Source organism: Dama dama, chromosome X (genome assembly GCF_033118175.1).
Source record: "Dama dama isolate Ldn47 chromosome X, ASM3311817v1, whole genome shotgun sequence".
NCBI lineage: Eukaryota > Metazoa > Chordata > Mammalia > Artiodactyla > Cervidae > Dama > Dama dama.
The window spans coordinates 137680457-137706714 of NC_083714.1; the positions used below are offsets into that span (position 1 = coordinate 137680457).

The window sequence follows — 26258 nt, forward strand, 5'->3', positions numbered from 1 at the left end:
CTTACTTGCCTCCTGAGAAACCTGTATGCAGGAAAAGATGCAACATTGAGAACCGGACATGGAACAAGGACTTGTTCAAAATTGGGAAAGGAGTGTGTCAAGACTGTATACGGTCACCCTGCTTATTTAACTTATATGCAGAGTACATTATGCGAAATGCTGGGCTGGATGAAGCACAAGCTGGAAACAAGATTGCTGGGAGAAATATCAATAACCTCAGATACCCAGATGACACCACCCTTATGGCAGAAAGCAAAGAACGAAAGAGCCTCTTGATGAGGGTGAAAGAGGAGAGTGGAAAAGCTGGCTTAAAACTCAACACTCAAAAAACAAAGATCGTGGGGTTTCCCTGGTGGTCCAGTGGTTGAGACTTAGAGCTCCCAATGCGGGGGGCCTGGGTTCGATCCCTGGTCAGGGAACTAGATCCCACATGCAGCTACTAAAAATCCCATGTGCTGCAACTAAGACGGGGGGCAGCCAAATAAATAAATGAAAATAAGTTTAAAACAAACAAACAAAGATCATGGTATCCAGCCCCATCACTGCATGGCAAATAGATGGGGAAAAAATGGAAACAATACAGACTTTATTTTCTTGGGCTCCAAAAATCACTGAGGACAGTGACTGCAGCCATGAAATTCAAAGATGCTTGCTCCTTGGAAGGAAAGCTATGAGAAACCTAGACAGCATATTAAAAAGCAGAGACATCACTTTGCTGACAAAGGTCTGTGTAGTCAAAGCTATGGTTTTTCCAGCAGTCACGTACGGATGTGAGAGTTGGACCATAAAGAAGGCTGAGCACCGAAGAATTGATGCTTTCAAACTGTGGTGCTGGAGAAGACTCTTGACAGTCCCTTGGACGGCAAGGAGATCAAATCAGTTAATCCTAAAGGAAATCAACCCTGGATATTCATTAGAAGGACTGATGTGAAGAGCACAAGCTAGAATCAAGATTGCCAAGAGAAATAGCAATAACCTCAGATACACATATGACACCACCCTTATGGCAGAAAGAGAAGAAGAACTAAAAAGCCTCTTGATGAAAGTGAAAGAGGAGAGTGAAAAGGTTTGTTTAAAACTCAACATTCAGAAAAGTAAGATCATGGCATCTGGTCCTATCACTGCATGGCAAATAGATGGGGGAACAATGGAAACAGTGACAGACTTTATTTTTCTGGGCTCCAAAATCACTGCAGATGGTGACTGCAGCCATGAAATTAAAAGATGCTTGCTACTTGGAAGAAAAGTTATGACCAACCTAGACAGCATATTAAAAAGCAGAGACATTACTTTGCCAACAAAGGTCCGTCTAGTCAAGGCTATGGTTTTTCCAGTAGTCATGTATGGATGTGAGAGTTGGACTATAAAGAAAGCTGAGTGCCGAAGAATTGATGCTTTTGAACTGTGGTGTTGGAGAAGACTCTTGAGAGTCCCTTGGACTGCAAGGAGATCCAACCAGTCCATCCTAAAGGAAATAAGTCTTGAATATTCATTGGAAGGACTGATGTTGAAGCTGAAGTTCCAATACTTTGGCTACCTGATGGGAAGAACTGACTCACTGGAAAAGACCCTGATTCTGGGTAAGATTGAGGGCAGGAGGAGAAGGGGATGACAGAGGATGAGATGGTTGGATGGCATCACCGAGTTGATGGACATGAGTTTGAGCAAGCTCCAGGAGTTGGTAATGGACAGGGAAACCTGGTGTGCTGCAGTCCATGGGGTTGCAAAGAGTCGGACACGACTGAGCGACTGAACTGAAGAGCCGACTCATTGGAAAAGACCCTGATGCTGGGAAAGATTGAGGGCAGGAGAAGAGGGTGACAGAGGATGAGATGGTTGGATGGCATCACCAATTCAATGGACATGAACTTGAGCAAACTCCAGGAGACAGTGGAGGGCAGAGGAGCCTGGCAAGCCTGGCATGCTACAGTCCACTGGGTGGCAAAGAATCGGACAGGGGTTAGCAAGTTAACAATAACAACAAATATTTAGACACTGCACTGGAAAGTGTAGTGTAAGCCCTGACAGTTGGCTTTTGTTTTTGTAATGCAAGGATCTGTCTAAAGCTTCAACAGCCCACTTAAAAGAGGACCATCATTTTATATTTTTTTAATTGGAGTATAATTGCTTTACAATGTTCTGTTAGTTTCTGCCATACAACAATGTCAAGCAGCTATATGTATTCATATGTCTCCTCCCTCATGAGCCTCCCTCGCACCCACTCTATCCCACCGCTCTAGATCATCACAGAGCACCGGGCTGAGCTTCCAGTGTTACACAGCAGCTTCCCACTAGCTGTCTGTTTTACACATGGTGGTGCATATATGTCAGAGCTACTCTACTCATCCCACCTTCTCCTTCCCTCCATGTGCACTAGCCTGTTCTCTACATCTGTGTCTCTATTTCTGTCCTACAAATAGGTTCATCAGTACCATTTTTAGAGATTCCATATATATATGTGTTATTATGTGGTATTTATTTTTCTCTTTCTGACTTACTTCACTCTGTAATGACAGACCCTAAGTTCATCCACATCACTACAAATGACCCAATTTCATTCCTTTTTATGTTCGAGTAATACTCCATTGTATATATGTACCACAGCTTCTTTATGCATTCATCTGTCGATGGATATCTAGGTTGCTTCCATGTCCTGGATATTGTAAATAGTGCCGCAGTGAACACTGGGGCACACGTAAATTGATACATTCACTATGGAGAACAGTATGGAGGTTCCTTAAAATACTAGGAGTAAAACTACCATATGACCCAGCAATCCCACTACTGGGCATATACCCTGAGAAAACCACAGTTCTAAAATACATGTATGTGTTGTACCCCAAAGAGGTGGCCAAAGTATTGGAGTTTCAGCTTCAGCATCAGTCTTTTTAATAAATATTCAGGACTGATTTCCTTTAGGACAGACTCGTTGGATCTCCTTGCGCCAGTCTGTACGAACAGAGTTTAGGTCCAAATGACTAAGGTGGTGAACACAGGCCACAGAAGGAAAAGGATTCCAAGGCTCTCAACCCAAATGCTTTGGAGAAATGTGTAAACATCATCAGACGGCACAGAAAAAATATAAAGCCCAATATGGGTTTCTTCACAGTAAACAATATCCTCTGCCAGTCACCATGGGCTTCCCAGGTGGCATTAGTGGTAAAGAACCTGCCTGCCAATGTAGGGGACATAAAAGATGCAGGTTCGATCCCTGGGTGGGGAAGATCCCCTGGAGGAGGGCATGGCAACCCAATCCAGTATTCGTGCCTGGAGAATCCCATTGACAGAGGATGGGTGGGCTACAGTCCATTGGGGCACAAAGAGATATGACTGGAGTAACTTAGCCACGAGCGCACACCAATGACCACAAGTTGAATATGCATAGGATTCACCAGGGGTATCCAGTAAAATTCTTGCACAGTAGATGTGAGGCCCAGCATAAGAGTCTGCACTTTCAACTAGCTACCAGTTGAGGGCGCCAGGGCTGGCCCACTGAGCATACTTTAAGTAGCAATATCCTGGACACCACCCCCCAAGAGTGGACACAGCAACAGACTGTTCTAGCAAACAGCACACGGGTGAGTCAGAGCTAGTCTAATCCCTCTGACAGGCTCTGAGGTGGGAGGGACACCCTGAGACACAGTGGGTAGGTGTCAGGGTTGACAAGTGACTTCAGCTCTGGGAAGGGGGCTGCGCTTTTATAAATTCATCTCTATAATACTGAACAGAGTTCAGTCCATATTCAAGAGACATGACTCCTGCTTTTGTGTGTCTTCTTGACAACACATAATCCCATTTCTCTTGTATTGGAACACATTGTTTCTCAATATTGAACCCAGTGAACAGGAAGCTTCTCTGCATCTTGTGTTACAGGATATGCCTGTGAGTCACCTGTCCTCCAGCAGAAGGGCATGATGAACCTCTCCTCATTCACGTCATCTCTGAGATAATTAGTTTTCATTTTCCCAAAGCCTGATGACTGTGTAGGAACACAAGTCATTACACTTTGCTTTAGCTTCCTCATTCATGGGATGTGGGGTTGTGTCTGGGCATTCTCTGGGGTATCTTCCAACTCCAATAATCCATGACTCTAAGAAAATATTAAATTCTCCATACTACAATCTGTGCATGCAATAGAGCTTTCTTTTCTAACATGGTAGGCAGCATGCTTACAAAGACACATTTCAGAGTTTCTAATAGGAAGAAACACCTGGGCTTTGGGTGGAGCTCTGAGCAGTTAACATGGACAGATCTGAAATGTCCCATGTAATCCAGGGAAACTAGAGGCACAGAGTCTACTTCAGGCACAAAAGTGAATCATGACTTTCAGCGATTTAAAGCACTGACACTTTCAGAGAGCACTTACAATTTAACAGGGAGTTGTAAGTGCTATACTTCATGGTGGTTGGGTGCATGGCAAGGGAAATGGTGAGCCTTCCTCCAAGATGCTCCCATGGTTACACATCCCCTGCAGTCTGCAGCCCCCTGGACCTGGGGGTCAATGCGCCTCTCCAGGAACTGGCTGACTATGGTGGGCATGCCTGGTTACCCCTTCTCACCTAGGCTGCAGGGAGCATGGACGGCCCCCACTCACTGCCAGCTGTTTTGTCGTTTCTTTGCTGCTTTCCTGGTCTCTGATGGTTAGGATTATCCCAGAAAACAGAGGCTCTCAAACTTTGGTATTCAAGCCCTAAAGAAAAAAATTTGGAATAACTGTCAAAATTACTAAGGTACATGGTCTCTGGTTCCACGATTCTACATTTAGGATTTTTTTTTCCCCCTGAAGTAACACTTGTCCATACATGAAATTATATATGTTATTCACTGTAACAATATTCATACAGCAAAATAATGGAAACAACTTCAGTGTTCATCAATGGTAGAAGATGATACTCTATAGGTGTAAGGAGGAGGAAGAAGTTTATATAATGATATGGAAAGATTGCCAAGATATGGTGTGAGGTGAAGTAAGCAAGGGACCAAACAATGCCTATAATATGAAAGTGAAGTGAAAGTGAAAGTTGCTCAGTCCTGTCCAACTCTTTGTGATCCCATGGACTATACAGTTCATGGAATTCTCCAGGCCAGAACACTGCAGTGGGTAGCCTTTCCCTTCTCCAGGGGATCTTCCCAACCCAGGGATCAAACCCAGGTCTCCCACACTGCAGGTGATTCTTTACCAGCTGAGCCACGAGGGAAGCCCAAATATAATATGCTATGGTTTCTCTAAAATGTAAAATAGTGGTGGGATGCTGGAAAACACATATTTGTATTTATTATCATATGCATACATAATGTCCTGGAGTATACACATGTAAGAAACTAATAACAATGGCCACCCTTTGGAGGAAGGTGATGATGGATGCTGACCGTGAGGGTAGCGGACTGTGGTAGCCTAGTGTCTTCTCACTGAATACCTTTCTGTGCTTTCAATTTTGAATCATGAGACTAGCTTACTTCTTCAAAAGTTAAACATATATATTTTAGACATTTAATGAAACAAAACTCTCATGTTCTAAGGAATCCCCTAGGGTGTTTTAAAATGCTGATTTTTTTAGGCCACATCCTCAGATGTTCCAGAGTCAATGGAGTTGATTTGGGTGCTTCTGATTTAGATAGTTCTGGAACCAAGGAACTCTGGGGCGTATACCCACAGACTACACTCATGCAACATCTATGTTTTTATTGAACACTGCATACATGCATCTGTCCATTTCATAAATTATGCTTTATTATATTAAGAAATAAAACACATTTCTTATCTTCTGTGACTTGAGTATTCAGCTTACTACATTGGATTTGACTTAATGTTATACAGGCCAGGTACAACGTAATAGAAGCACTGGGAACATTTCTTGAAAAATAAGAGTACAATCAATGAGCACACTTCATAGATAGAATTTTACAAGGTCACACAGTTAAGTTTGCACATTTAAAAGGATCTGAATCATTTATATTATTATTGTGAATTTCTTATAAATAATTCATTACTCTTAGGAGTCTAGGCAAAGCCAAGCCATGACATTATTTATACTTGTTCCAAGTTATTTAATACAGTGCACATTTTTAATGCAATAAATATTTACAGTTAAAAGTAACAAGTACAATTATAATTTACAAAATATGAATCTAATATTTAAAACAAAACAGAAAACGACATTAAATAAGTTTGTGCCAGATATTTTTACAGCTCACTGAACTGACCATTTAAACAAATTTTATTACCAAAACCCTGTTGACTCAGATGCAAAAAAGTCATGTTTGAACTAGTTAAGCCCAAATTACAGGAAAAAAAATTTTCTTTAAGAAAATCAGTTTAACTTTCTTAATGTTGACAATATCAATAGCTAAAATTGAAGTAAAGTGATGAAAAATTTGGATTCATTACAGGCCCAAATTATATAATGCAGTCTGAACTCTGAAATCCTGGATTATACCAAAATTTTCAAGCTTGTCTGAGAATTAATGAAGTGTTGAATGTGTGAGGTTTTACTGTCCATTAAAATGATCCTTTTAAAAGACCATAAAATTATGTGAGTCCTTCCATGGCACTATATGGCTCTGGGAATGAAATTTAAATTTGAGGGGAAAAGGAAAATAATCTTATCTTCTAGAACATGAGCTGAGAGAGAGCAGAGAGGCAGAGGCATCTGGGATTATAACAGGGCCCTTAAGGCCAGGCACCCAGACACCCAGGTCCACACCTGAGCCCATGACGTGGTCCCTTAGTCCAGGAGATAGTTTTCTATTCAAGGCTATTCATGTGGCCAGTGTCTCCAGACTTCAGGAAACCATCCACTGTCATGCTTACTCTTTCTTGGGGGAAGTAAGTGGTTCTACCTCTTCCTGACACCTTTTCCTCAACTAACCCTGATTTGAAGAAGGATGACTGGACTGACTACTCTCACTGGGGTCATCTCTGTGAACATGGCCCTTCGCCAAGGTTTTCTCCTCCTCAGTAAGTCACAGAACCAGGGCCACCAACAGCAACTGAATTGTGTCTCTGGGGGCAACTGAGCTAAAGGACTTCCTTGCCCACTTACTTTGTGCTGCGCTTCAGCCTCTGTCCTTTACTTACATGCTTACAAACATCTCTGATGCCCTTATTGAATATTACTTGACATTGTCACTAGTTCAGGCCTTTAGACAAAATGCAGAGTAGGTCTATGAGGGTCCATGAATGAACTTCTTGTGTGGGCTGGATTTAGGGAGCAACACTGAGCAGTTGAACGGATGAGGACATAAGAGAGAGGCAGGCTCAGGTTAATGCTCTGTCCTTCAGTTGTGCCATGTGGCCTTGGAACCGTGAATCAATCTCCCTGCACCTCGGCTTCATCTTCTGAATGTTCTTCAAGGTGCTGGTGAGGATGAACAGCAATGTGCTCAGCCCTGCATGTGACACATCCTTGGGGCCAGGGGAACTTGGGCCCCTTCCTTCCAGCACTTCTAGAATGGCAGAACTCCATTCAGATGGAGAATGCTGTTCCAAGTAGTATGCCTCTCTTGAGGCAACCAATGATGAAACTACTCACTCCCTTGTGCCAAGTTAAAGAGACTCACTTGGGCAAGAGACTGTCCTGTAAACTGGGTGGCAATGATCAACTCTGTTCTTCAATAGCACAGAATGGGCCGTGAGAATGAATGAGATCACATTACATCGAATCACATGAAATCACCTTTTTGAACATCAGTGTGGTCCAATAGCCAGTTTCATGCTTCAGCCTCATAGTTCCCTAGGCCTTTTAATCGAATAGTGGACGGTCACTAGTCAGTGTCCTTTACAAACTTCCACAGGAAAGGATGTACAGCAGCTCTCTGGCCAGCAGCAAAGGCTGGGATAAGATGAGGCAATGAGTATAAAAGTGCTTTACAGACCATGAACACTAGGTCACTGCAAAGCCTTTTTTGAATTAATTGTGAATATGTAATACTTCAACTGAGGAGTTCTGAAACTTTTTAGAAATTTAGATAAATTCCACCGAATTTATGTCAACTTTCACATGAGAAAAGCTTGTTCTCAGTGTGTGATCTGTTGACTGCTGGAGTTAATGCTTAGCCCTCACCTAAAAATGGGTGTCTTTGAAGGCCAAAATCATGGTAAGAGATTGCTTGATATGACGACTGTGTTTGTGTTGGGCCTGTGGGGCGGGGGGTGGTTGTTGAGGTGGGGGCTGAGAGAAATGACCATCTAGATTCAGAATGAAGTAGAGTTTGTTAGAGCTTGGTTTCATTGACTAGCTCACACAAAGTTTGGTCCCAGGGGAGTGACTAATTCCTTTGTTTTCATCTGTTAATCCATTTTATGAAAATTCAGTCAAATATTAGACAAATGTGCCAAATGTGCTTCATTCTGCCCAATAACTCGGTTAATTCTAAACTACTCTGTGATGACATCTTCTTCCTGGTGTGGGTATGAAGGTCACAAATGGCAAGAAAGTTTGTACCACCCCATCTAATCACAACACAGTTTGTACAATTATACCACTCTAATACAGTCAGGTCACCAGGATCGTTGTTTCTATCTGGCTCCTGGGAAAAATGATTTAGCTACCTTGATTTAGCAGTCCATAGACTGAGAATGTCATTCTTGTAGTCCCCAAACAAAGCTAATCACTATTATCAAAAGCTACCTGGCACTTGAATAGACTCCAAAAGCAATACTGGCTGCCACTTTGGGCACAAATGAAGACTTTTAACTTAAGTGGGCCCTGTGAATAAGTTCATTTATTTCTATTCAACGAATATTTTCATAACAAGGTGAACTTGGTTTGTGTGAAGGAGTCTCTAAACTGTTTATTTATCCAAGGTTTCTCCATCCTTCTAGAGGAAGCCAAACTGTGAGGTAAAGCAGGGAAATCCAGGGCTTGTTAATGAGGCAGAAGATCAGGTTCAGTGCAGGAGTGTGAGGGCAGCTAGAAGAAGAGGATTTGGCCATCCACATTTATGGCGAATCATCATGTCAATGACAAGGCGGGGCCTTGTCTGCACAGGGCAGGGAGGACCATCTCGCTCTGGAAAATCCCTGCCTGCAGCAGCCGTTGGTGGGAAGATTGCCTTGTTTATTGCTTAATCTATCACTGTTGAGCTGCCTGCCTCGGGGAGGCTCAATTTAAGATAGATTGAAAGGTAGTGTCTGTCAATTGAATAAACACAGATGGTTTTCCACAGCCAAAATTGATTTTTTTTTCCCTCCTTACCAAAGACATAGTGCTAAACGTGATTATCTTTGGAAGCCAGGCGTGAAATGTCTTAGCTCCAACCCCTGCCACCATGCTTAACCCTGACACAGACGTGATATCACATGGGGGCTTGGGTGTCTCACACTGTGATTTTAGGTTCTGGAGGTAAAATAAAAATTTGACTTCTCTAGAGAAGGGCCTGGCTAAGTTCATTCCACTGAGAAGGTTGGGGTCAATCAGTTGATTCACAAAATAATGTGACCAGTCCTAAAAGTCACTGGCTGGCAAAGACCTCCTCCAACCTTTTCATTCAAGAGTCTCAAAGAGGTGATAAGATTTGCCTAAGGACACATAGCTAGAGCTAGATATCAATCTTCTGTTTATTCAGAAGCTAGAAAGGAGGCCAAAGTCTATGCCTATGATATTAACTGCAGGCATTAAGATAAGTCCTACTCCCAAAACATCTTTGGATGCAGGTAGATCAGAGATGCTTGAACAAGTCATGCTAGGAAGTCAGACACTTTAGCAACTAACTAGGTATGGAGTCACTTACCCTCAAGAGTTTTGAAGAAAGCTAAGGGTAAAACTGTGAGCGGCAGTTCAAGATAACAGGTGCGTGGAGGGTGAAGAACTGTGAACAGGAAGAGTACTCTTTGCACAATGAGGAGATCGAGTAATGTGTTTTCTACTGTCTCTTTCAGCTCTAATTACAAAATACAACAAGCTAATGGGACATCATTCATACAAATTATTCCAAGCGATGGAATTGTCTATCTCCCTCCACTCCACTAATGTGAACATGAGTGTAGAATGGCAGTTGAAGGATTTCTCAAGAGGAGTTGTTGCAAAGGTGGCAGAGGTGGGACAAATGCGGGGAGGTGGTTATATAAATGCTTTAGAAACAGACCTAGAGATGATGGGACTCAGAGAATCTTAGCAATAGGTGGAACTGTCTTCTCATTCTAGAGATTTTAAAAAATGATACTCATGTCTATATATATACACATACATATATATGACTAGAGACAGAGCTGGGACATCAAGCTAAAAATCTTGGTTCTTTCAGCTACACTACCTGTCTTCTTTTCAAACGGCCCCATGTAATATGGAGTGCCAGGAAAGCAGGTGTGTACACTATATAAGTGCATGTGGCAAACAGAAGTGCAGAGGTTCATTCCAGCTAACACAATTATAAGTACAGATCTTGACAACAGTCTTGGTCCCAACTCCTAAAGCTGAAACAAAAATCTTATGAAATATGCCATGTTGAAAAGAGAGCTGGCTCTTCTATCTTACCTGGATAGAGAAAAACGGAACTAAAACTGCCTTAGTGTGTGAGGGCTACACATGAAGTCACATTTGCAGATTTTGGATTTATCTGAAAGTGGGTTAACACATTTGCAACCTAGCAGAATTGGCCTATCCTTGAGTAAAGAAAAACTTGATTCAGGGTTTCTAAAGTAAGAGAGTCAAATCCTTTTACTCAGTTGGAAAACAAAAGAGATTTAAATCCAGTATTTTCCTGTACATGGGCTGTTTTATAAATACTCTTCATAAGTAGAAACTTAATGTATATATATATCTGTCTTTCAGTCAGTTCTTAAACCTGAGACCCCTACAACTTTCTCACACATACTGAGACTGAAACATATATTACTGACATTGAATTCATTTCCTGCCACAGACTTTACCTAAAGCAGACATTAAATGTAAACATGTTTCTATTTCCACTTCAATATAATCCCTTTCTTCTCACATTCTTCAGCGTAGCAGACAAGAACAGCCAAATAGACGTCAATACAGTTGGCTGAAAACCTATATGCCTAAAATAAATACTTAACTTAATGCATCTTTATAAATTTTTGATGAATAAATAACATAATCAATCCCACCCACCCCCCAGCCAAAGGATTTCTCCAATATGGTAGAATGGCACCATGGATGATTATAACTGGGTAATAGCAAAAAGGACCTGCGCTGAGTTACAACTGTCACTCCACAGGCACATATGCATCTTGATATATGTGTCGGCATGTTTGGTTGTGTTTTTGCCTTAAAATGATGCAGTGCATGTTTTTCCTATGTCCTCAGCTATGTCTTTTAAAAACAATCGAAACTCAGGGATTTGTTTGAAATTGGCTTCCAGTGTTATCAATTTGGGGACTGTCCTTTATATATGGGACTCTCCGAGGGTTGGCTTTTCACATTACAAGTGTAAAAATAAGTTCCTTGGTTTGTGATTATAAATATTCCTGAAAAATGACTCAAATCACATTCATAAAGCACTAGCTTCTGCTTAAAGAAATGACAAGGGGAAGTTTTTCAGAAAGCAGTCAATGTACAATTTCTCTGCTATATAAATCTGGCTGTTCATGTAGTTTCTATGACTTAGTTGAGCACATCTGTATCTCAGGGTTTAATGCTTAAAATAAAGATTTATTTGTTCCCTTTTCTTAAAAAGGGAAAGTTCTACCTCCGAAGCAGTGCCCACAAGTTGAAATAGAAAAATGCAAGCCGTGATAGGCCTTCCAAGTGACCCATTTGGGCCTCTCCCCTACCCACCCAGATCACTCACAAGCCTGCCAAAGGGTCTTCGGAGGGTATAGAAACAACCAGTGATGCGAGGGTTCCTCACCAGCCATAAAGCAAAACCAGGGGGGCAGGGTCAAGGGCGAGTCTAGACGTACCCCTCGTGACAGATGTTTCCATTGATGAGGCTGAAGGTGGCGGCGGAGGGGTTGGTGCTCTTGAAGGAGGTCATGCAGCTGGTACTTCTGCCGGCACTGTGAGACCGGCTCATCAGGCCAGACCGGCAACAGAGGAGCTGGGTGTTGAACTGCTTCCTAAAGCTCTTGCTCAGCAGGTAGAGGGCAAAAGGGTTCACGCAGGAGTTGGTGAAGGCCAGAAGGCGGGCGCAGATGCTGGTGACGAAGTGGAGCATGGAGGTGTCCACCTCGGAGTAGTGGTAGGAGCGGTACAGGTAGATGATATGGTTGGGGAGCCAGCAGAAGGCGAAGAGACCCACGAACACCAGCACTGTCTTGGCCAGGCGCTTCCTGGATTCGATCTGAGGACAGAGTCACACAGAGAGACAGAGGGACCGAGGGACAGGGCGGGGGATGCAGAGACAAAGACGTGGGCAGAGAAAAAGAAGGGGAAAATGAATTAGGGAAATGGATGAGCTCACAAGGCCCAGAAAATGAGTTCCATAGGAGAGAAGATGAGAGAAACAGAGGAGAGAAAACCAATAGAAACAGACAGAAAAAGAAAACAGTCAGACACAGAAAGGAAAATGCCAGGAAGCAGAAATGGATGAGCAGAGAACAGTGAGAGCAACTCTTTAAACAAAGTTGATTACACGCTTGAGTGGACTGCACAATGAAATTCTAGTAAGTGCCCTCTTTTTCCTCGGAAGGGCATTGGTGCAGTTACCAGCCATATGACTTCATGTCTTCCTTGGCTCCACAGTTAATAATTTCTTCTTCCCTCTGATGCTTAAAAAAGGACCCAACTTTGTTCTTCCCCATTGGCCAAACTAAGATAACTGCCTGTTACCATTTTTTTTTTTAATCTCAAGTTATTTCTAGCCTATATAATATAGGAAGAGTCTCAAACAAAAGTGGGCTGAGCATCTCCTTTTGTTCCCAACTCACTTTGCTACGGCAAGAGGAAACATCATTCTCCTTCAAGAATTGGGGATACAATGGATGTTCTCCACTGAGAACTCCTTCAAGCAGGGGGGAGCGTTTCACTGAGGACTGCTGCTTTCCCCCCATAATTGAGTAGGAAAAAGAGAATTTTAGAGGTGAAGCCTCCAACTAAGTCGGCTACACATTTTAAATGAGGGGAGAGTCTTTCTGTCTTTCCATCATAAATACCACTTGATCTACATTTGGACTAGAAGGCAAAAATTGCCACAGAGGAGAAAGCCAGAGTCCCTGGTTTCTACCATTTATACCTCAGGATGAGATTACGGGGGTGATGGGGGGACTGGGGAAGGCAGGCTAACACAGACGGAGGGCATCCTGCATTCTGGACCACCTGGGGGTAGATATGCTCCTCTTGTCATCCTCCAACAGCCTTCTAATATAAGGGTTATTACCCTCCTCATGGGTAAGAAACTCAGAGAGGGTAAATGAGTAGGTCAGGAAGCCTGGATTTGAACTCAAATCAATGTGAACCCATCTTAATCAAACTACTTCTTTTTCTTCAACCAGCCTCATTTTCCAGCCCTTTCTGCCTTATCACATATGGTGACCCTCTTCCTACCCAAAGAATGCGACTGGAGTTTAAAGCAGTTGCATCCCTCTGAGACACCACATTTTATCTTTTAAAAAACACTAACATGTTTTTCAGATTTTTCCCAGAAACAACCCATACTCCAAAGCTTTCAGGTTCTCAGCACCTCACTAAACCTAGCCTTAAATAAAAGAACAAGATCCTAAGGGACATCTGAATGCTGAGTCTTCTGCAGCTAGGAATCTCTGTTTACCATCTGGCCACAGATCACTCACCTCTTCTACTGCAGAATCAGACAGCGGGACTACCTAAATACGGAACTTGTCAGTGGAGTCCTACATATATGCAAGGGATCGAATCCCCAAGGAGGAAATGAATTACTCCTAAGCACCCACCTGCTTCTTGACATGTATATTCCCTTCCACGGGGAGATTGTAGGCACTCTGGATCAGATTTCTGGCGATGAAATAGTAGTACACAGAGATGATCGACAGCGGGATGATGTAGAAGACCAGGAAGGAAGCCATGGAGTGGATTTTGGGGTGCAGCTCATTAGAGTGTGGGTACGGGGCACAGCTAATGAAGGTCTGGTTGGTGCTTTCCTCATGGAAGGGATGTAGGTCAGAAAACACGGCCTCTGGGATGGCCAGCAGCATGGAGACGATCCAGATCAGTGCGGCTTTGAGGCAGATTTTCAGCAGGGCATGGGAGGCCTGGATATCCATCGGCCGCACGATGGCTTTGTACCTGGGGCAGGAAAGAGGGAAGTTGCTTAATATTAAGTTGCCAGGGTCTGGACTAGGGCAAGGCCAGGGGGGCCCCTGAGGTGCAATACTTTAAGAAAGGTCATCCAAGGGCCGACTCTGAACTCATAGTGAGCGCCTCCTTAAATGCTGCCCCAAGCTTGTTGCTCACCTCATCCTAGCCCGGCTCTGAAGGATGTCCCCCTTTCCCCATTCTCTCTTGATTTTAAGAATACTTGTCAGAAAAGCTGAAGCTTCTTTTATTTTCTTAAATCACAGAAATGAATAACAAAGCATGTTTAACAAAGGATACTGGAACAAGAAGGTTGGCTTTTTTTTTGTTGTTGTTGTTTTTTTGGCAAAGCCTTCATTTTGAGTATTCAAATGCAGTTTAGGAAACTTTAGTCACTGAGTATTTACAGATACCTCTTTTCTTTCTCAAAGGCTGAAGAACAAATAGTTCGCTGAAAAAGTTATACACAGACGCATCGCTGTAATTATCAAACTAATCTTTCCCCTGCCCTCCTACTCTCTTTCGGCCTCATCTTCTCTTGCAGTATTCAGGTTGAGCTCTGGGAAGCAGACACTGAGATGAAGTCAGGAGGACAAAGAGTTTATTGTTGATGAACATGTGTGGGGAAAGGGGAGGAGGCAGGACAGGGAAGAGGGAGCTGTCAGACCCTGAGGCAGACCTGACAAGGTGTACACCAGCCAAGGTGACCAACCATCCAAGTTTCCCTGGACATTTCCCAGTTTTAGCACCGGAAGTCCTACATCCTGGGAAATTTCTCAGTCCCAGTAACTGACAGCTGGTCACCCGGCACCAGCCCAATGGGAAGCTCAGGAGCAAAGACTGCCCAGTGGGGGAGTCCTATCTCAGTGGAAATGGCCAAGCCCTTGTAGCACCACCTAGCTTGGTGACTGGCTGGGACCACCCAAAAAGAGGGTGATCTCAATTGCTAGCCAGTCCTGTCACTGGGCAGGAACTGCCCAAGAAGAGCATGACCATAGCTTGAAAGTTGAAGTGGACCTGGAAGGAGCTGACATCTGGAGGTTGCCAGCTACCCATACAACACCTACCACAGTGAGCCACACATCTATTTTGGGCCCACTTGTCTGAGAACCCACTAAAAGATGAGCCTCTGGTGGGCAAAGACTGGGTCTTTATCTATCTTGGTATCCGTCAAGATCTGTACACACTGTACAAACATTTGTTCTACTGCACATGAGCTGCTATAGTGTAGAAGTTGACATGAGTTGGAACCATCTAAATGTGTGTCCAATGCTAAAAAGGCTGTGTTGACACCAGGTTCTGCCTCTGATATTCTTTTGTATCATGGCCTTCAGTGAAGAGGTATAGTTATTTCCACTTGTTTCCAAGTTGACTAAACCTCCACTGAGTTACCATTCTTGGCTGCATCCTGACCCCTCACTCACTTTCTGCCTGTCTCCAGGGAAGTGGGTGTGAGTTTTGAGTGGTGAGTTTGAGAAAAAGAACCTGGCATGTGCACTGGACTCAGAGAGGCCTGTGCTTATCTAGGTGTCCCTGACTAGGTGAATGGCACCTCTAATATAGGCAATCAGAGTGTCTGCAAGTCCATTATTGCTGTGGACCTAGGTCATAGTCTCCAAACAGCTTTATCAGATGTAGAAGCAATTAGTTTTTAATCATCATCTGTCTCATTTTATATCTAGTTCTCTGTTCCCACTTCAGGTAGGGAAGAAAAGGAGACTATTTATCAGATATCCCCAACACTCCAGAACAACACTATTGTCCCGCTTCAGTATACCTGCGTGTGATTTTCCATCCATAATTTGCATTAGCGCACTTAAAACAATTTTAAAAAATTAAACATTTCAAAAGGAGGTTCTATTGTCCTGTGGTGCTTTCTCTAGTCATTAATAATTTCAAACATTTTAATTTCTAGTTTAGAATGAAGGAAAGGAATAGATATTTTTGATGAAAGATATGTGAACATCCTCAGCCAAAGATATATATAATTAAAGATATCTTAGATAAATCAATCAGAGATAAATGGGCAGTCACAAGTAACATTAACTCTCCAAGGGAAGGTGATCTCCTCATGTATGAAGCAGAAGCCAGAGGGAATGGCTTCCCTCCTTCGCTCTTGGGAATCTTGCATTCCTAAGTGCAAAATGCCATGAGATATTGAGCCACGATTTCAAATTCACAACTTTTAAAACATGGAAGATAGTATAAAACATTTCTCTGATTGCTTTGTCAGAAAAATAATTTGAGTATAAATCTAAATTAGCCTCTGGATCTATGTACCAGTTTTCAAGAAATGTGGGGATAGAAGAACCAGCTAGATAATGCAGCCAGTCAAATCCTGAAACAAAAATTTCTCCAGGAATAATGACCCCATTTTTTACAACAAATATATGGTATAAAAAAGCAGAGAGAATGGTTACAGACTGACTGATATCAGTAGCGCAATGTGTAGACCCATTTTGCATTATTTTTCATTTTGATTATTTTTCCGCCACGCTGTGCAGCATTCAGGATCTTAGTTCCCTGACCAGGGATCGAACCCAGGCCCCTGGCAATGAGAATGAGAAGTCCTAACTACTGGACAACCAGGGAAATCCCTTCTTTTGGATTCTGATCCAAAGCAAACAACCATAAAAAGACTTTTTTGAGACTACTGAAGAAAATCAAATACAGATTTAGTACTGGTGATATCAAGGAATTATTTTTAATGTAATGGGTTTAATAGTGGTATTGTGATTCTGTGTTTTAAAAAATACTTTATTAAAAACACATCCTAAAATATTTACCAGTGAAATAATATCTATCTAGGGTTTGCTTTAAAATATTCAGATATATTCATGTATCATTTGTATAATTTAAAAATAAGTAAAAATGCATTGCAAACAATTTTGTTATGGAATATTAATAAGATTTCAAAGAAATTAAGGAAATTCCATCCACTAAGCTCTTGCCTTCTGCCAGGCAGAGACTAGCATCTACGTGATCTCACTTACGTTTTAACAGGTAGGTGCTATTAGCCCCACTCTACAGTGACAAGCTGACTGAAATGCAGGTGGTTTCAGAAGTGGTGAGGTCAGTATTCAGTGTAAACCAAGTCTGTTCAGGATACTACAGCTTTTTCAGAAGAATGCTCTGGGTAAATTCTTTCTAGAGATAAACAGATCAGCCATTTCACAAATGTGTATGGAGCATACCAAATGTTCCCTGGAAGTCTAATGGTTCTGTAGAGCATGGAACATATCAGTCTATATCTTCTGGTTTAGACTGCTCTGCCTGGAGCTCGCAGTGAAGGGAGATCCCCAAGGGGTGGTTCTCCTTTAGGAGTGATGGCCGGTTGGACTAGGGTGGATACTCAATATTGTAAACCAGCCAATAAACTGCCTGGCCAGCTACCAGAGACTCTCTCTTTGTCTTAAGCGTTTAAACTGAAAAATTGAGAGGATGTAATCAGTCAATCATAGATGCTACAAAGAAAAGGTTATGATGTCAAGGAAGCAATCAGGGCAAGATGAATAACCAAAGTAGGTAGAATGAAAGAAAGAGAATGAAGCAGACATAAAAGAAGAAGTTGAGATGATGTGGCCCTAAGTCCTACAGAGGGTCCTTGGTTCCTGGCCCATGAACTACTTTTGAATGTACGAGAGGTGTCCTGTTATAATCTTACAATTCTCCTGTTCCCTTTTCATTTGAGTTGGTTTAAGTGGCCACCATTCACTATCAACAAAAGAGCCTTATCTAGAACAATTAGACATGCTGGTCATTTAAAGCTATCATCAGATTTTATTTCCAGGATCATTTTGCATAAGTTATCCCCTGCTTGCTGTCCTCTGAAAGAATGAGCTGTCAACTTTCGATTGTTCTCAAGACACAGACCAGTTCCTAAATCCACCATTACTTTCTTGCCTCCTCCTTTCTTCATGCTCCATCCCGGAGGCTCCATTCATCTTAAGGTGATCTTTTCAAATTCCAGCTTATAAGTACCATCTTACAGCTTTGCTGACCAATCAAGACATCAATAATTCCCTTTCCTTCTCCCAACCTGTCTGACTTTACTCTTCTCACTTTATGCTTCCTCTGCATTACTTTCAATTGCTTCTAGCTTTCCATGGGCATGTCTTTTCTACATGATTTTCTCATAAGTTCCTGAGGTCAAAAGCTCATATCTTCTCCTCTTCTTGTCTTCTGTATCATTGAAATTGCCCCAGGTCCCCTCTTCTGCATACCACTTATTTCAAAGTAGAGGCTCAGCAAAGACTTGCTAATCAATTAAGATTAATGATAGGTGACTCGCAGATGTGTCTTTTATATTCAACTTCACATAAATAAGTGACAACAGATTCACTTTCACATACCTAGTAAGAATCATTTTTCCACAGACTGACCGATTCACTCCTCTGATAAGAGGGGGCTGAAAACAACTGCTTCCCACTTCTGAAAACATCTGTGCTTCATTTTTCTTATGCAAACACTGGAAAGGTAAAAAATGTCCTCTGTGCCAGATTATTGTGTCAAAGGGGTTCTTGGCAAGTAGAAGTAGCGGGCTCCCACACCCACGGTTGGAAACTTTTGCCCACAGAAAGGTATGTCTTTTATTCAAACACGGGCAGTTTATTTATGTTTAAGGATCCAGCAGTTCAGCCCTTATGTATTCATAATTACCTACCGAGGTCTGTAGGAATTGTTGAACAACAATATTTTAAAACCTCCATTACAATCCTAATGCATGCTACCTGGAGAGGGCTGAGGTGAAGAGAAAACGAAATGAACTAAAAGGTCTCTAGGGTAACTGACACATTGTTGGCATTTAAATTAGAATCCTAATACCTAATAAGATTTGACAAGACTATTAAACTTTGGCTTTATTTTCTCCTGAGAATAACACCAAGAACTTTTCTGAAGAAATGTGAGGCAATTATTAGCTGGTTTGTAAAATGACTATAATCCAGAGCAACGGAGTCTTACCTCCGTTGAACTATTACTCTGCAAATGCAGAGCTTGCTGCTCCTTGGTGCCCATCCACCCGTTATCTTAAGTATGTAACAGATTACAGTCATCCTTTTCTCTTCTCTCTGGACCAAAAAACTCCAGTGCTTCTTTTCACTCGTTTTTAATATACTTCAGTTTCCTCAGGGCTCTACTGTGAATTGGGGAGCAGAGACCTAGTTCCTAATGGTGATTGTAGCCACTAGTTTTATGATCTCAGACAAATCACAGACTCTTGGAACCTCAGTATTCTCATCCCTGGGTTGGGAAGATCCCTTGGAGAAGGAAATGGCAATCCATTCCAGTATTCTTGCCTAGCCAATTCCATGGACAGAGGAGCCTGGTGGTCTATGGTCCATGGGGTCGCAAACAGGCAGACATGACTGAGCGACTATACTTTCACTTTCACTATTCTCATCCCTGAATAGGATATAACTCCTACAACCTTCAACGTAATAACTGATTCAGGCAAAAATGATAAAACCACTGAGGGAGAGGTTTTACAGGGACAAGATACTCACATAGTCTCAAAGAGCTCCCCACATATTACTACTTAATTACAAAGGGAAAATGTACCTTTATGTAGGGGAGGTCTGGGGGTTACTCATCTAATCAAATGGTCAAACCCAGGGTGAACTTCTCCATTAGGTGGAACAGGCATAGGTCTGGGGCCCATGATATTTCTAGAGGCTCAAGAGAATATCTTTATTTCTTTTAAAATCAGAAGAAAAAATTTAATATAATCTATCTTGAATTATGGTTATCTTTGTGACAATACAACTATAAAATAAAATTTTTTATACTTTTTACAGAGAAAGGATCCCATGAAGGTAAGTAAATGTGCAAAGGGCCCAGGAAATTCATAATGTGGCCCTGATCAAACTTATCATCACCAACAGTGGGACAATTTGCTATCCTGTGCCTCCTGACACAATGCAATGGGAAGGACATGGCATTGCTTACAACTGTTCTTGCTTCCAATTTTTAACCTGAATCTACCATGAAGAAACAATCAGACAAATCCAATTCTGGCATATTCTACTAGATAACTAGCTTGGATTCACCAAAACAGTCAACGTTATTGTTTTAGAAGACTGTAGGGGAGCTACTATTCTACCTTAAAGGAGATGAAAGAGCTATAACAAGTAATGTTTTTCCACAATATATAGAATACATATATATAAACTTATACAATTCAATGTATATAATACATATGTGTGTGTGCATGTGCACTCAGTTGCGTTCAACTCTTTCAGACCCCAAGGACTATATCCCTCCAGGCTCCTGTGTCCATGGGATTTCCCAGGCAAGAATACTGGAACAGGTTGCCATTTCCTTCTTCAGGGGATCTTCCCAACTCAATTTTATGTGTCAATTATATCACAGTAAAATAACCTGGAAAAAGGAGATATAATAACCAAATGCAATAAATACACATTGATTTGATCCTGGGTTTAGGGGTTGTTGTTCAGTCGCTAAGTCATGTCTGACTCTTTGCAACCCCATGAACTGCAGCACACCAGGCTTCCTAGTCCTTCGCTGTCTCCCTGAGTTTGCTCAAACTCATGCCCATTGAGTCAGTGATGCCATCCAATCATCTCATCCTCTGTTGCCCCCTTCTCCTCTTGTCCTCAATCTTTCCCAGCATCAGGGTCTTTTCCAATGAGTCAGCTCTTAAGCTATAAAAGACATTTTGGGGACAATGGAGGAAATTTGATTAGGGATTACATATTAGTCAGTATTAAGGAATTATTCTTTGGGATATTACAGTTAAGAAATTATTATATATTATATGCTTATTATAATTAAGGAATTATTCTTCAGGAGTTGGTGATGGACAGGGAAGCCTAGTGTGCTGCCATCCATGGGGTTGCAAAGAGTCGGACACGACTGAGCGACTGAACTGAACTGAAGGAATTATTGTTAATTTCACTGGGTATGATAATAGCACTGAGGTTATGTAGAAGAGTGTCCTTGTTCTTAGGAAATATACAAACAAACTTAGGAGTGAAAGGTCAGAATGTTTGTACCTTACTTTCTAGAGTTCAGCAAAGTAAAACAAAACAAACAAATATATATATATACTAAATATATATATTATTATTATATACTTTACATATATATATGCTGCAAAGAGAACAAGAATGAAATTTAAGAAATGTTCATTGTGGAATGTGGGTGGGTATTATACAGGAGTTCATAAACAGATTGGGGAGAAAACTTACACTAAAATATAGTTTTTAAAAGATGAGCTAAGAGTAAAGTAGCAATCTTAAAATAATGTGTTATATACTTTATTAATAGTCCCTTTGTCATCGGAAAGACTTTATTATAATATTAATGGAATTGAATGTGGCATATCTAATTAGAGTCTCCACCAGGAATGAAGGAAGCGTCTTCTCTGTTATGTTCATATTGTTCTCTTGGACTTGCGGTTTTAGTATCATCTACAATCTATTGGATTTTGTTTTGCTCCGCTTTGTTTTGGCAGTCTTATTTTTAAGCTACATGCTCATTTAGGGAGGTTAATTAAAACTAGGTCATGCACAAGCAGATGTCAGTCTGCAGTTCCTCACCATTATCTGCAAAGTGCCGGGAAGAGTCAAGTTGCTATAGAGACTTGTACACAGTGGGCACCCACTCCTGCTGCCTCAGCTGCACGTGACAAGGGATCCTCTGATGTGAATTCAGTGACAGGGTGAGCTATTAACTTTTAATTCATCCTTATTTTTAAATACAAATAAGAGTAGAAGTGAGCTCCACTGTGGGGTCCAATGTCCCCAAACACACTTTCCAGAAGCTTTAGCTAAGGTTTCAGGAGATTTTCTAAGGTCTTAATAAGCTAAGATTTTCTAAGTCTGCAGTGAAGATTATCTTGTCCCTGGAGGAAGCGAGCTTTAAACTCAGACCAAGACAGAGGATCAAGATCCATGCGACAAAGTGTAATCACAATTTTTCTTTTTCTCATTTTCTTCCAAGAGATCAAGACACAGATCGTGGATCCACGCAGGACCACCTCTGAGTAAAATCCTGAAGTTACTCCTCTGTGAATCAAAATTTCCCCTCCACTGTGTTCACCCACTGTAGAAGGCCACTGTCTGCCTGACATCAAGCCCTGCTTTGAGGAAGGGAGTGTACATCAGTCATTCGCTCTTTAGTATGGGCTGAAGTCTGTGAGATAACCTCCCTGTATGTAGAGTTCTACCTCTGATTATGGAAGGAAAGCTCTGTTTCCCAAAAAAGGTATTTTTGTTCATTCCTCCAGCAGATGGAAGAGATATCTGGGGTGCAAGGGCTGCAGGTAGTTAGACTTCTACATATTCACTTCCTTCAAAGGCTTACTCGGGGCAACTACCACGTGGGGCAACTACCACGTGGGGATTTCTTTTTAGTAACAGACTGCAGAGGAACAAGACCATTTTGTACCTGGTTTTCAGTTAGATCAATTTTGTTAAAAACGATAATAATAGCTAAAATTTATTAGAGATTTCCTATGGATCAGGTAACTATGCTATGAGCTTTGTTTAAAATGTTGCTTTTTATCTTCACAGCAGTTCTATGTGGCAGGTACTAACATTATTGCTCTTTTACAGATGAGAGAACTGACATGAAGTAAGTTTTCCAAGGCTATCAGTGCTAAGCATTGGATACAAGATTGGAGCCCATGCAGCCTGTCCCCTAAGCCTCTACCACCAGGCCCTACTGCTTCCTATAATGATGGTCCTGTGATTAACCACACAACGTGGGTTTTCAAGTGTGGGGAAGGAAAAATCATTTTCCCTCTACCCTTCTAGGTTCTTGACTAAGACCCCCAGTAATAAAAGACAGCTTAACAAGACAAAAACAAAGAAGTTTAACAACATGTATACCTCTTTGGGGGCTTCCCAGGTACTGCAATGGTAAAGAATCTGCCTGCCAATGCAGCAGATGCAAGAGACGTGGGTTCGATCCCTGGGTTGGGAAAATCCCCGGAGGAGGAAATTGCAACCCACTGCAGTATTCTTGCCTGGGAAATCCCATGGACAAAGGAGCCTGGTAGGCTACTGTTCATGAGGTCGTAAAGAGTTGGACATGACTGAGCAACTGAGCATGCGTATCTCTTTGACAACATGGGAGAGACCCAAGAAAACTGAGTAACTCCCTGAAAAGGCCCAAGCAATCACCTTAAATACCATCTCCACCTAAAGACAAAAAGATGTGGATGGGGAGCCAGTTATAGGAGGTTATCAGGCAGAGCACAGTAAATAAGAATAAGCTCATTATACAGATTTAAATCCATACCTTCTACATTGATAAGTTTCTAGAGATTCAGAGTCATCCTTTTCCTGGTACCAAGAGAAAGATCCCTTTAGAATGGAGATTTCCCTCATAAATGTAAATATCTCCTATAACAGGGTAACTTCTACTCAGTTTTTTAGAGCTTCTCCTATATGTGCTATTTCTTTAAAAAAAAAAAAGTCTAAAATTATTTTTATGCCAATGAGGCACATTTTGGGGCAAATTTTGCTCCCCTTCACTGGTACTGGAACTAAGGAAGAAACCCAAAGAAAGGATCAGAGTCTCTGTTCCCTCCCTGCCTGCTGCAGCCATGGGGAAAATAGTGTCTTTCTAGACAGACACAAATTTCTTATTCTTATTCTTCCTCTTCAAATCTGCTATACCTAACTGCCTGCATTTTCACCCTTATATGTGCACCCTGAAGTTCTCCATGGCCTGAGGCCAGAGTGAGGCCTGGACTCTTCATGTATTGAGAGTCCTCATGGCCTAAAGAGGCCATCCTTGTGAGATACTGGCGCAGAGGTGAAAAGGCATCTGGGAAGGACTAAGAACCAAAGGCTGGAAGGAGGCAACAGAAAGAGCCACGGACATGGGGACGGTTTCAGAAGTGCAGGGTTCTGAGGAATGTAGAAGCTGAGGTATAAAACTGGAAGAGAGACACAAGTGACTATTGGACATCTGATGGTGTTTTGGCAGAAAGAGTTGAGCAACTATAGACCTCTGGGCCCCAAAACGAGTTTCAGCGGGATGATCTAATTCCAAAGCTAGGTGCTAATTCTGTAAGGGAGCCCACTGGAAGGGGTATAAACAGGATGAAACATTACAGTTGCCAGTGGGTATGTTTAAAATGACAAAGGAAAGCAGTAACCCAGTTAAGTTTCAGTAGGTTTGCAAACATCCTGGCACAAGTTGTTCGAAGGCCATTCCTCAAAAATGTTATGGAGAGAGGAACATATATTTATAACTTGTAAGACTTTCTTCAGCAATTTATGAGCCAAAAAGTTTGAAGAACGTTTATAAGTCCCATCTGTAAATTATTCTTAGACATGGCCTGCATTTACTCTACTGTGTGGCATAGAAGATACACAGAGAATTCAGAAAAAAATCACAAAGACAGAAAAAAAATCACCCATGCTCTATGGTGGAGGGTATAATAGGCTCTGGGTCATAAATTGTCTGTATAAATTGTCATTGATCCCCAAACAGACCCTGAGACAAGGATTTGGTTCATGTAGTTTACTTGGGAGGGGCTCCCTGGTAGCATGGGGATGGGGTGGGGAAGTGGCACAAGGAGGGGATGAAAGGCAATGAAGGGTACCGCTCAAGTCAACTGAAGCACAGGCCGGCTGGGGACCCCTGAGAGACTATGGTGAGCACATTCCAGAGCTTGCCACCAAGGTGTGAGGAGGTTGGGGTGTTCACCCCTCGACTCCTGTCCATCTTTGGTAGAGAACTGTCCTGCAGTATTAATTTGGGGACACTCTGGCCTGCCCCAAATTTTACCTTGGACAGGATCACCCTCCGTCAGAGAAACACAGGAAGCCCAGATCTGTAAGTGACCTCTAGGGACCACTAACAGCATTCACTATGTTAATTTTTTCCCTGATCCAGTCAAATCAAATATATATACAAAAAATGAAGCAATTTCAGTTTTTAAGTATATTTCAAATTATTGAGAATAAAAATAGAATTTCTAAGTTTCTAAATTATCTCAATAAAATACATTATCATTTTATTTCTTCTTCAAATAAGAAACATTAAAGCTCAAAAATACCATCATGGCATATGAGTCATTGTGTATAATTATAAAAATATGAGTACTATATTTAAATAACCTTTTGTGAGAGGTTTTATACAGGGGGAAATGGTGGCCAACTTTGTAGATTAATCTTTTAATTTTTATTCAACCCAAACTTATTAGCCCTGTGTGCATGGTACACTCCCAACACTTTTCAAGTGACTATCCACTAGAACATCAATCAGTTGCAATTTCAACCACATCCTCTCAGCTCCCTTATGAACATGAACAACAATCATGCTAATGGTACACTCACTTTTTTGACTGGGAATTCTAACATTTCATAAAGAAGTCAACACGTTATTTCATTTCACTCTTATAAAAATTACAAGCCTTATGAAATATGAAAAGTAAATACCCTATCCCCTTTTAACAGATCAGAAAACTGAGGCCTGTAATTTGTCCAAAGTCACACAGTTGACCATTAGGAAAATCAGGGCTCAAATTCAGACATCTCTTCAACCAAATTCAGTGCTTTTGAATTTATCCTTACTATACATTGGGCTTCCCTGATATCTCAGTTGGTAAAGAATCCGCCTGCAATGCAGGAGACCCTGGTTCGATTCCTGGGTTGGGAAAATCTACTGGAGAAGGGATAGGTTACCCATTCCAGTATTCTTGGGCTTCCCTTGTGGCTCAGCTGGTAAAGAATCTGCCTGCAATGTGAAAGACCTGGGTTCGATCCCTGGGTTGGGATGATCCCCTGGAGAAGGGAAAGGCTACCCACTCCAGTATTCTGGCCTAGAGAATTCCATGGACTATACAGTCATGGGGTCACAAAGAATTGGACACGACTGAATGACTTTCACTTTACTATAAATAGTGCTCTATTAAATGTGAACCTCCAAAACATAATAAATGAAAGGAAGGAAGGAAGAGGGAGGGAGGGCAAAAGAGTTTGCAAGTTTGTCACCGTGAAATTTGGGGGGTATCATAAAAATTAATTGGAAATTTGCTTTGACTCGATAAAGATAATGTCAAGGAAGGTGGTCTAGAGGCAGTTAGCTCATTTGAACAACATTTTT

At 41.7% G+C, this 26258-nt stretch overlaps 1 protein-coding gene across 1 annotated transcript in view; it reads right to left on the reverse strand.

The window, feature by feature from the left end:
* Nucleotides 1-11097: 11097 nt before the first annotated feature.
* GRPR (gastrin releasing peptide receptor) overlaps nt 11098-26258 on the reverse strand; it is a 41142-nt gene continuing 25981 nt past the window's right edge. The window contains exons 2-3 of the mRNA XM_061136449.1: nt 13814-14165; nt 11098-12246 (exon numbers count right to left, since the gene is read on the reverse strand). Of these exons, the coding sequence (XP_060992432.1) occupies nt 11857-12246; nt 13814-14165 (742 nt within the window). The 3' untranslated portion in view covers nt 11098-11856. The remainder of the gene's footprint in view (nt 12247-13813; nt 14166-26258) is intronic.